General features: G+C 42.8%; 1 protein-coding gene across 4 annotated transcripts in view; it reads right to left on the bottom strand.

Moving 5' to 3' along the window:
* washc4 (WASH complex subunit 4) overlaps positions 1-12973 on the bottom strand; it is a 136116-nt gene that overhangs the window by 69362 nt on the left and 53781 nt on the right. For all 4 annotated transcript variants that reach the window (XM_043713266.1, XM_043713265.1, XM_043713264.1 and 1 more), the window contains exons 9-11: positions 6772-6875; positions 5676-5796; positions 5314-5437 (exon numbers count right to left, since the gene is read on the bottom strand). In XM_043713266.1, the coding sequence (XP_043569201.1) occupies positions 5314-5437; positions 5676-5796; positions 6772-6875 (349 nt within the window). The remainder of the gene's footprint in view (positions 1-5313; positions 5438-5675; positions 5797-6771; positions 6876-12973) is intronic.

Here is a 12973-nt window from a genome sequence, read left to right as displayed (position 1 = left end):
GCGCTGCTCGGGACGGACCTCGACAAACATCACTGCATTCCTCTCCAGACTTCCTCTGCAAAGGCACATTCCAGAATGAGGTGTGTGACAGTCTCGTCCCCCCCGCAGCCGCTTCGGGGGCAGCGTGCGGTGCGGCTGAGAGTCCGGGCGTGCATAAAGGTTATCACAGGCAGAGACCACCAGCCAAGCCATGTCTTGGTGCTTGTTGGACAGTTCTGGCGATGAGGCATTCTGCCAAATGGCTTTGGCAGTCTGCTCAGGGAACCGCTCGATAGGATCCGCCCTCTCCTTTTCCTGAAGGGTCTCAAGGACACTACGTGCTGACCACTTCCCGATGGGCTTGTGGTCAAAGGTGTTTTTCTTGATAAATTTCTCCACGAAGGACAGGTGATACGGATCGGTCCAACTACTCGGAGCGTTCCGCGGCAGCGGGGCCAGGCCCATCCTTCGCAACACCGGGGACAGGTAGAACCTCAGTACGTAGTGACACTTGGTGTTTGCGTACCGGGGATCCACGCACAGCTTGATGCAGCCACACACAAAGGTGGCCATCAGGGTGAGGGTGGCATTGGGTGTATTTTTTCCCCCGTTGCCCAGATCTTTATACAGTGAGTCCCTTCGGACCCGGTCCATCTTTGACCTCCATATAAACTGGAAGATGGCCCGGGTGACTGCAGCAGCACAGGTTCTGGGAATAGGCCAGACCTGTGCCATGTATAATACCAATGACAGTGCCTCACACCGGATGACCAGGTTGTCTTTATTCACCAACTCACATTGTCATAATCCCCTACTAGTCATTTGTCTGCACTTCAACTCAGAGGATGTCTTCTGAGGTCCTCCTTCTGATAGTGGTGACTGCAGTAATACAAATCTTCACCCTGACAGGGAATGTTCATTGCTACAGTCCTCAGGTGGTCATTTTCCTTCACTTGAACTTGAATGGTGTCTTCTTGAGATCCTCCTTTTGGTAGCGGTAACTGCACCAATGCAAATTTTCACCCCGACAGCCAATCTGTGTTGTCACATTTTTCTGCTGGTCATCTGTTGGCTCTCCCTTATCTATTCTGCAGGTGATGTGCTCAAAGAAACTCCAGTAAGTTTGTCAAGCATGATTCTCCTTTCAGAAATCTATGTTAACTGTATCTAATCCCATTGGTATTTTCTACGTATCCTGTTATCTCTTCAAGGGTACTCAGTATTGAATGGAGGATTGGGGCGAACAAAGGCGTGAACTGAAAGCAATAGACTGTGTGGAGTTTGCACATCCTCCCCGTGTCTGCGTGGGTTTCCTCCGGGTACTTCGGCTTCCTCCCACAGTCCCAATTTGCGCAATTCAGGTGAATTGGCCATGCTAAATTGCCCATAGTGATAAGCGCATGAGTGGGGGAATGGGTCTGGGTGGGTTACTCTTCGGAGGGTCAGTGTGGACTTGTTGGGCCGAAGGGCCTGTTTCCGCACTGTAGGGAATCTAATCTAATCACTAACTTTCACAGATTCATGAACAAGGACTTAGGTACCTTGGGATAACAACGTGCCAATTTCTCACTATATATTATAGAACATTACAGCGCAGTACAGGCCCTTCGGCCCTCAATGTTGCGCTGACCTGTGAAACCAATCGGAAGCCTTTCAATCCAACACTATTCCATTATCATCCATATGTTTATCTAATGACCACTTAAATGCCCTTCAATTGACGACTCTAATATTGTTGCAGGCAGGGCATTCCACACCCTTACTACTCTCCGAGTAAAGAACTTACGTCTGACATCTGTCCTACATCTGTCACCCCTCAATTTAAAGCTATGTCCCCTTGTGCTAGCTATCACCATCCAAGGAAAAAGGCTTTCCCTGTCCACCCTATAAAATCCTGATCATCTTGTATGTCTCTATTAAATCACCTCTCAACCTTCTTCTTTCTAATGAAAACAGCCTCAAGTCCCTCAGCCTTTTCTCATAACACATTCCATCCATACCAGACAACATCCTGATAAGTCTCCTCTGCACCCCTTCCAATTCTTCCACAACCTTCTGATAATGCGGCAACCAGAACTGCACACAATTCTCCAAGTGAGGTCGCACCAGCGTTTTGTACAGCTGCAGCATGACCTCGTGGCTCTGAAACTCAATCCCTCTACCAATAAAAGCTAACACATGGTACGCCTTCTTAACAATCCTATCAACCTGGGTGGCAACTTTCAGGGATCTATGCATATGGACACCGAAATCTCTCTGCTCATTCACACTATCAAGAGTCTTACCATTAGCCCAGTACTCTGCATTCCTATTACATCTTCCAAACTGAGTCACCTCACACTTTTCCGCATTAAACTCCATTTGCCACCTCTCACCTCAGCTCTGCAGCTTATCTATGTCCCAGTATAATCTACAATATCCTTCCACACTATCCACAACTTCAACAACTTTAATGTCATCTGTAAATTTACTAACCCATCCTTTTACGTCCTCATCCAGATCATTATAAAAATGACAACCAGCAGTGGCCCCAAAACAGATTCTTGCAGTACACTACTAGTAACTGAACTCCAGGATGAACATTTCCCATCAACTGCCACCCTCTGTTTTCTTTCAGCTAGCCAATTTCTGATCCAAACTGCTAAATCACCCTCAATCCCATGCCTCGGTATTTTCTGCAATAGCCTACCGCACGGAACCTTATCGAACGCTTTACTGAAATCCATATACACCATATCAACCGTTTTACCCTCATCCATCTGTTTGGTCACATTCTCAAAGAACTCAATAAGGTTTGAAAGGCTATTTTAAAAATGCTCTATATTTCTGTTCTTATTACATTTCTCCAATCCTCCACAATATATTCAACATCCCATGCTTTTCCAATTTGTCCAAATCACTAAATCACCATTGCATTGTCTTCACATTATAGTTATATTACAGTTTTGAAGAGTCACATTGGACTTGAAACATTAAATCTGTTCCTCTGTCTACAGATATTGCCTGACCAGTCGAGTTTATCAAGCACTTTGCTTAAATATTGGAAATATTATAATTGATCTCCAGATCCAAAATATTATTGTTACTTGTGAGTAGCTGGAACCCAAGAACTAATAATTGCTGTTCCCCATTAGTCATAGCCTACCAACTCAAGAATGATATTTATTCCTGCTCACTTTCCTTTCTGTTAACTACAGAGTGGTTTGCTGAACCACTTCAAAAGGCAGTTAAGAGTCAAGTACATTACTGCAGCTCTGGAATAACGTGTATGCAACACCAGTTAAGGATGACAGATTTCATTCCCTAAAGGATATTTACTGCATAAGCACCTAATTTCCTGATTCATTCAGTGTGCCAAGCTACGAAAATTGTTTGGCATCCCATTACAAAAGCCCACCAAGATTTGTTGCTCCTTCCCATTTCTTAGTTCCATCCAAACTGGTTCAACATCTTGACGTTCCAATCCAAAACCATCACTCAAGGTTTCTAACTATCCATTATTAACAGCGCTATCCCACCTTCTTTTCATCTTTGTCTGACCTCCTGAAACGTTAAATATCCTTGAATAATCAGTTTATTTCTACTTGTGCCACAAATTCACTTGCCACATTTGTTTGTTGCTCCTTCCCATTTCTTAGTTCCATCCAAACTGGTTCAACATCTTGACGTTCCAATCCAAAACCATCACTCAAGGTTTCTAACTATCCATTATTAACAGCGCTATCCCACCTTCTTTTCATCTTTGTCTGACCTCCTGAAACGTTAAATATCCTTGAATAATCAGTTTATTTCTACTTGTGCCACAAATTCACTTGCCACATTTGAATGTTGTATGCATTTGGATATGGAGTACCTTTTAAACATTATTCCATACTTTATGCCTATTTGATACTGGCATTTATTTCTGTCTTCCAAGTGCCGTTACTACTTTTCTTCCTGCTATAATCAACTTTGTTTCTCTGTTTGAAATCCCTCTCAGTTTCTGATTCCCCCTGAAAAACTAATCAAACCTCGAAGAGGTGCAGTTGCATCAGGATTGTCTCAATGCCTCAGAAATTTAAAGCTAATCCTCCTGCATCACTTCTTCAGCTACACATTCATTTCCATTATCCTTCTAAATCTGTGCTTACTCATACATAATACTAGGAGTAAATCTGTGGTTATCGAAAAGGTGGACTTCAAAGCCAAAGGCAATCTATTTTCTCCCCCTTTAAAATCTGATGGTATGTGGACTACTGACTATTCAACCTCTCCTCCATCCCCCAAAAAGAGTGCTATGCAACCATTTAGTGTCATCCTAGACCATACCACCAGGGAAGTGCACACACCCTGGAGTCATGCCGAGAGCTACAGAAATACTCATCAGTTCCCCTAAATATTGCATCTGTAACCAATACTGCTCTTGCATTCTTTTTCCATGAGAAATGGAAATATTTTAGATTAGATTTAGATTAGATTCCCTACAGTGTGGAAACAGGTCATTCAACCCCACCAATCCACAATGACCCTCTGAAGAGCAACCCACCCAGAACTATTTCCCTCTAATTAATGCACCTGACATTATGGAGCAATTTAGCATGGCCAATCCACCTGATCCGCACATCTTTGGATTGTGGGAGGAAACCGGAGCACCTGGAGGAAACCCACGCTGACACAGGGAGAATGTGCAAACTCCACACAGACAGTTGCCCAAGGCTGGAATCGAACACGGGCCCCTGACACTATGAGACTGCAGTGCTAACCACTGAGCCACCATGCCACCCTGCTTGGAGCAAAGTAGCTAAAAGGAGTGTGGTAAAAGTTGATAGGTTTATACGAGGTGGATAAAATAACTTCTATCAACTGATGATAAAAGAACGAGAGAATAAAAATTTAAGAATCAAGCAAGAGATATGAGATAAGAGATTAGAGATTTTTTTGGGTGCAGTGAATGGCAATGATCTAGAACTCACTGCTTACAAGGATAGTGATAGCAGTGACAATTAATGAAAGGCATTCGTGAGAAATAGGTTACTCATAGACTTAAGAGGGAATGGACCAACTGAATTTCTTTACAGAAAACTAACAAGGGCTCAATGAGCTGAACTACTTTCTGTGCCAAATTGATTGACTGAGGATTTCAGCAGTTGCACTGAGTTTAGTCCAAAGAAGGCTGATGTTATGAAGATGAAAGTAGGCAATCTTAGTGATGGAAGATATAAGGTATCCTCATGGTCAAATGGGACACCATTGCCATGAATGGTCTAGCTCAGCCTCAGACTGCAACCAGGAGAGGAATTGAGTTGGCAGCTCAGTTATATTTTCAAGAAAACCAGAAGTACAACCAAACCTTACCAAGCTTGGATTCTGCACTGGTGAAAATAGTGCGAATATTGTGGGCAAACTCTTCTGCAAACGTGCTGTTCTTTGTGACGGAGGTTGGCTCATTCCTTGTATCAAACTGCTGTTCGACACAGGCCTACAAAATGAAAACAGTTAATACCTCCTCTTCTTAAACCACGAGTTAACACCAAGTGACTATGAGAACATGTCATCCCACATCACACAAGCTATGACACACTGCTTTAGAATGTTAAGTTAGAGACTATGACTGCATACAGGCTATTTGATTAGCCATAAACGGAAATGGATTTTTGTCAGTAAAGTACTTCAATGATTCTGCCTTGGTGACCATTTAGATATAAAGGTTCCCTAACCTGAAAAATCATTCCATCCAGTAACTGCCCCTCCAGCTTTAACAACAACTTTTCAAATGGTTTCAGCTTTTCCTCAGCAATTCCAAATTTTGACGGATTGTGGTGGACTGATTTCAATAACCTAAAAATCAAAAATGCAGCTGTAAATGTTGTAACAGGAAACATTTCAATTAACCTAAACACCAACCCTCTCACTACCTCACTCCTCTGAACCATCACTGAGTGGTAGTATCAAATTGGGGAACAAGAAAGTCAGGGAGAGAAATGGAGAGCAGGAGGGAGGCCATAAGAAAAAAAATGCTGAGTGATGGATTTTGACTTAAATGAATTCCAACTGTTAGTTCCACCTGATGATCTTGTCAGCCTGGTTGGTGTTCAGTAAGTTAATATGATGAAGGAATCAACCAGTTGCTTGCTGATGGACTAGAACGACAGTAAACCTCTTCACAATCAGGATATGTGCAACTGTAACAATTAAGCGTAACTGTTACACAATTGTGCAAACACGCAGCTCAGAGGCAATTGTAAAAGAAAGCAAAATAAAAACAAAGTGCTGGAGAAAATCAGGCCTGGCAGCACCTGTGGAGAAACAGTTAACATTTCAAGTGGAGATTAGAGTGGTGCTGGAATTCCTGATGAAGGGCTTTTGCCCAAAACGTTGATCTTCCTGCTCCTTGGATGCTGCCTAACCTGCTGTGCTTTACAAGCACCAATCTAATCTTGACTCTAATCTCCAGCATCTGCAGTACCCACTTCCACCTAGTTAACATATCGAGTCTAGTTGCCACCAAACCTAAGTTTCTCAAGCACTTTGTTTTTGTTTCAAATTTCCAACGAGCACAGTTCTTCATTTTATTACTATGTAAATGAAAGTTGTCTTCATGTTTTTCCATCACATGGAAACATTCTGCTTGTTCTACAGGCCCTTTCGGAAGGCTGTTCGAGATGAGAACTTAACCATGCATAGAATCAGATCTAGACCATGCTCTTGTAAGAGACAGGTTCAATGAATCAAGCAATATAATCTGCCATTGAGTCACATGGATTTAAGCATTAGTAAAATAATTTGCGTTTATATCATCCTCCACATGCCAACCTTTTATACATGATCCAGTGGTCCTTCAAGGTAACATGATTCCCAATTATTTCATCCAAAATGAGGAGAACAGCCAGCAGTTCTCCAAGATGCTCGTATACAATCTGTAACAGCATGAAGGTATACAGTTTATAGCAGTGAAGCACAAAAATAACATCACTATTTAAATAAATGGCTTCAAACTTAAATCTTTCACAAACCCTTCAAAGGAACCTCCCAGTCATGTTATTCCAGAATAGCTACAATACTGATTTCTGCTCAACAATATGACAATTGCCCAGTTACAGCTTCTTCACTAAAGCAGGATAAATCCAATCCAGCCAATGATCACCTTTTCAGGCTATACACAATCATTAAGTGATGGGAAGTGTCATTAATAATGCTATACACAATCATTAAGTAAGTGATGGAAAGTGTCATTAATAATGCTATGAACCTGGTGACTGAAGTTCACTTTGGCCTTGAACAGAACTACGCAGCTCCAGATCTTGTCATCATCTTGATTCAAACATGAAAAGAATAACTGAATCCTAGAGGAGTGGTAGGAGTGATTGCTCTGAACATCAAAGCAGAATTTGACTGAAAGGGGCACCAAAGAACTCAAGAAAAATTCAAATCGATGACAAACAAGGGAAACACTCTCGCTTCAGCTGGTATTATACATGACACAAAGACATTGTACAGATTTTGGAAGCCAATTGGCACAGTGAACAATGATCCTTATGGAGCTCCTCAGGGCAAATATTTTCTAATCTTCAGAGATGTTATTACACAGTACTGGATGAGGTAGGACTTGAAGCTCAGGCCTCTTGGCTCAGAAGTGGGATTACAACAACTGCACCACAGGAACCCTGGTACGTCAGGGTAATATCCTGGGGCCAAACATCTTCAGCTGCGTCAATGGCCTTCTCTTCATCATGAGATCAAAAGTGGCGACATTTATTATTGATTGAATATCACTTATTACTCAGATACTCTAGCCCAGATGCAACAAAACCTGGTAATACTCAAGGTTGGGTTATAGAGTCATAGAAAGATACAGTCTGGAAACTTGGTCCAACTCGCCCATGCTAACCAGATATCCTAAACTAATCTAGTCCCATTTGCCAGCACTAGGTCCATATTCCTCTCAACCCTTCCTATTCATATACCCATCCAGATGCCTTTTAAATGTTGTCACTGTACCAGCCTTCAGAATTCCTCCGGCAGTTCATTATACATGCACCATCCTCAGCAAGACAATGTTGCCCCTCAGGTTACTTTTAAACATTTCCTCTTTCGCCCGACACCAATTCCCTCTAGTCCTGAACTCTCCCACCCCAAGGAAAAGACCTTATCTATGTAACCTATCTATGGCCCTCTTGATTTTATAAACCTCTATAAGGTCACCCCTCAGCCTCCGATGCTCCAGGGAAAACAGTCCCAGTCTATTCAGCCTCCAACCCTAGCTCAAAACATGCAATCGTGGCAACATCCTTGTAAATCTTTTCTGAACCCTTTCAAGTTTCACAACATCTTTCCGATAGGAGAGAGACCAGAACTGCACACAATATTTGCCTAATCAATGTCCTGTACACTGCAACACAACCTCCCAACTCCTGTACTCAAAATTCTAACCAATAAAGAAAAGCATACTAAATGCCTTCTTCACTATCCTATCCACTTTCATGAAACTATGAACCTGCACACCAAGGTCTCTTTGTTCAGCAACACTCCAAAGGACCTTACCATTAAGTTTGTAAGTCCTACCCTGACTTGTCTTTCCAAAATGCAGCACCTCACATTTATCCAAATTAAACTCCACCTGCCACTCCTCAGCTCACCGGCACATCTGATCAAGATCCTGTTGTACTGAGGTAACCTTCTTCGCTGTTCACTACACCTCCAATTTGGTGTTATTGCAAACTTACTAACTATAGCTCCTATGTTCATATCCAAATTATTTATATAAGCAATGAAAAGCAGTGGACCCAGCACCGACACCACTGGTCACAGGCCTTCAGTCTGAGAAGCAGCCCTCTATCACCACACCTATCTTCCACATTCCAGCCAGTTCGGTATCCAAATGGCTCATTCTCCCTGTATTCCATGCAAGTTAACCTTACTCACCAAATTACCATGAGGAACTTTGCTGAACACCTCACTGAAGTCCACATAGATCACATTCACCGCTCTGCCCTCATCAATCCTCTTCGTTACTTCTTCAACTCAATCATGTTAGAGACACACTATTTCCCACGCACAAAGCCATGTTGACTATCCTTAATCAGTCCTTGCCTTTTCAAATTCATGTAAATCCTGTTCCTCAAGATTCCCTCTATCAACTTGCCCACCATTGATGTCAGGCTCACTAGTGTATAGTCCCGGCTTTTCCTTTCTTAAACAGTGGCACCACGTTAGTCACCTTCCAAGTTTTCTAGCACCTCATCTGTGACTATTGATGATACAAATATCTCAGCAAGAGGCCCAACAAAGCGGGCGGCACGGTGGCACAGTGGTTAGCACTGCTGCCTCACAGCGCCAGAGACCTGGGTTCAATTCCCGCCTCAGGCGACTGACTGTGTAGAGTTTGCACATTCTCCCCGTGTCTGCGTGGGTTTCCTCCCACAGTCCAAAGATGTGCAGGTCAGGTGAATTAGCCATGTTAAATTGCCCATAGTGTTAGGCGCATTAGTCAGAGGGAAATGGGTCTGTGTGGGTTACTCTTCGGAGGATTGGTGTGGACTTGTTGGGCCGAAGGGCCTGTTTCCACACTGTAGGGAATCTAATCTAATCTAATGAACCTGACCAGGCGTTAGATTTAGAGGTTGGTGAGCACTTTGGCAAAAGTGACTACAATTTGGTTATGTTTACATTAGTGATCGAAAGGGATAGGTATATACCACAGGGCACAACTTATAGATGGGGGAAAGGCAATTATGATGCATAGTATGGGGAAGGAAATGGCAGGGGATGGGCACAATTGAAATGTGGAGCTTATTCAAGGGACAGCTACTGCGTGTCCTTGATAAGTATGTACCTATCAGGCAGGGACGAAATTGTTGAGCACCGGAGCAGTGGTTTACTAAAGCTGAAGCTCTTGTCAAGAGGAATGCAGTGGTTTATGTTAGGATAAGACTTGAAGGCTTGAGAGTTGTAAGTTAACCAGGAAAGACCTAGAGAGAGCTAAGAAGAGCCAGGAGAAAACATAAGTCGTCAGCAAATAGGATCAAGGAAAACCCAAAAGCTTTCTATAGGTATATCAGGAATAAAAGAATGACGAGTGCAAGATTAGGTCCAATCAAGGATAGTAGTGGGAATGTGTGTGTGGAGTCCAAGGAGATTGGGGAAGTGCTAATTGAATATTTTTCATCAGTATTCACACAGGAAAAAGACAATGTGGTCGAAGAGAATACAGGATACTTGATTGGATAGGATTGAGGTTCACAAGGAGGTGGTGTTAGCAATTCTGGAAAGTGTGAAAACAGAGAAGTGTCCTAGGATGGATGGGATTTATCCTAGGATACTGTGGAAAGCCCGGGAGGAGATTGCAGAGCCTCTGGCATTCATCTTTATGTCATCATTGTCTAGAAGGATACTGCCAGAAGACTGGAGGATAGCAAACGTTGTCCCCTTGGTCAAGAAGGGAAGTAGACACAACCCAGTAATTATAAACCTGTGAGCCTTACTTCGATTGTGGGTAGTATTGGAAAAGGTTATAAGAGATAGGATATATAAGCATCTAGAAAGGTATAATTTCATAAGGGATAGTCAACATGGTTTTTTGAAAGGTTGGTCGTGCCTCACAAGCCTTATTGAGTTGAGAAGATGACCAAACATGTGGATGAGGGTAAGGCAGTTGATGTGGTGTATATGCATTTTAGTAAGGCATTTGATAAGGTTTTCCATGATAGGCTATTGAACAAGATACGGAGGCATGGGATTAAGGGTGATTTAGCAGTTTCAGTCAAAAATTGGCTAGCTGAAAGAAGACGGAGGGTGGAGATTGATGCGAAATGCTCATTCTGGAGTTCACTTATTAGTAGTGCACCACAAGATCGGTTTTGGGGTCACGGCTGTTTGCCACTTTTATAAATGACCTGGATGAGGGGATAGAAGGATGGATTAGTAAATTTGCAGATGACACGGAGGTCGGTAGAGTTGTGGATAGTGCCAAAGGATGTTGTAAGTTAGAGGGACATAGAAAGCTGCAAAGCTGGGCTGAGAGGTTGCACATTGAGTTTAATGCGGAAAAGTGTGAGGTGATCCACTTTGGAAAGTGTAACAAGAATGCATAGTACTGGGCTAATGGTAGGATTCTTGGTAGTATAGACGAGCAGAGAGATCTTGGTGTACATGTACATAGATCCCTGAAAGTTACCATCCAGGTTGATAGGGTTGTTAAAAAGATATACAGTGTGTTAGGTTTTATTAGGAGAGGTATTGAGTTTTGGAGTCATGTGGTCACGTTGCAGTTGCACAAAACTCTGGTGCGGCTACACCAGTATTGCGTTCAGTTCTGGTCACTGAATTATAGGAAGGATGTGGAAGCTTTGGAAAGAGTTCAGAGGAGATTTACTAGGGTGTTGCCTGGTATGGAGGGAAGGCCTTACGAGGAAAGGTGGAGGGATTGGAGGCTGATTTAGTTGGAGAGAAAAAGGTTGAGAGGTGACTTAGCAACATACAAGATAATCAGAGAGTTAGATAGGGTGGGCAGTGAGAGCCTTTTTCCTTGGATGGCGATGGCTAGCACGAGGGAACATAGCTTTAAATTGAGGGGTGTCAGATATAGGACAGATGTCAGAGGTAGTTTCTTTACTCAAAGTAGTAGGGGTGTGGAACAGCCTGCCTGCAACAGTAGTAGACTTTCCAACTTGAAGGGCATTTAAATGGTCATTGGATAGATATGGATAAAAATGGAATAGTGTAGGTTAGATTGGGTTCGCAGGTCGGCACAACATCGAGGGCCGGAGGGCCTGTACTGCGTTGTAATATTCTATGTTGTATGGGACAGACCACCAACATAGTATCGAAGATGCATGGATGATGTCACCTCGTGAGGGATTGAAACGCCTGCAGAAAACCACACCAGCTCGGCGAACAAATATACAACCTGAATCACTCGATCTCTGCTGTCTATACCTGACATACCCTTCCTTCCTTTTCTTAATCAAAACCTCAATTTCTCCAGTCATCCAACATTCACTACATTTCCCAACCTTGCCTTTCACCCTAATAGGAACATACTATCTCTGGACTCTCCTTATCTCATTTTTGAAGGTTTCGCATTTTCTGGCCATCCCTTTATCTGCAAACATCCACCCCCAATCAACTTTTGAAAGTTCTTACAGTCAAAACTGGCCTTCCTCCAATGTCAAGCTTTCACTTTTAGATCTGATCTATCCTTTTCCATCACTATTTTAAAACTAGTAGAATTATGGTCGCTGACCCCAAAGTGCTCCCCCATTGACACCTCAGTCACCTGCCCTGCCTTATTTCCCAAGAGTAGGTCAAGTTTTGCACCTTCATGAGCAGGTACATCCACATATTGAATCAGAAAATTGTCTTGTACACACTTAACAAATTCCTCTCCATCTAATCCCTTAACACTAAGGCAGTCCCAGTGCTTGCTTGGCAAGTTAAAACCCGCTACCATAACCTTCCTATTATCCTTACAGATTTCTTACAGAAGTCTCTTTACAAATTTGTTTTTTTTTCAATTTCTCACTGACTATCGGGGGTCTACAATACAATCCCAATAAGGTGATTGTCCGTTTCCTATTTCTCAATTCAACCCAAATAACCTCCCTGAACGTACTCCCAGGAATATTCTCTAAGTACAACCATAATGTTATTCCACTCCCCTTCCTCTCTTGCCCCCCCTTTCTATCCTTCCTGTAGCATTTGTATCCTGGAACATTACGCTGCTAGCCCTGTCCATCCCTGAGCCATGTCTCTGTAATTCCTATGATATCCCAGTTCCACGTTCCTCACCATGCCCTGAGTTCATCTGCCTTCCCTGTAGGCCTCTTACATTGAAATAAATGCAGTTTAATTTATCAGTCCTACCTTGTTCTCTGCTTTGTTCCTTCCTGCCCTGACTATTTGACTTGCTCCTTTTCCCATATGTACCAGTCTCAGACTGATCTTTTGGATCCTACTCACCCATCTTACTAGTTTAAATCCTTCAGTGCAGCTTTAGCCAATCCCCCTGCCAGTATAT

This window comes from Chiloscyllium plagiosum, chromosome 23, assembly GCF_004010195.1.
Source record: "Chiloscyllium plagiosum isolate BGI_BamShark_2017 chromosome 23, ASM401019v2, whole genome shotgun sequence".
Taxonomy (NCBI): Eukaryota; Metazoa; Chordata; class Chondrichthyes; order Orectolobiformes; family Hemiscylliidae; genus Chiloscyllium; species Chiloscyllium plagiosum.
This window is presented reverse-complemented; position numbering and strand designations above follow the sequence as displayed.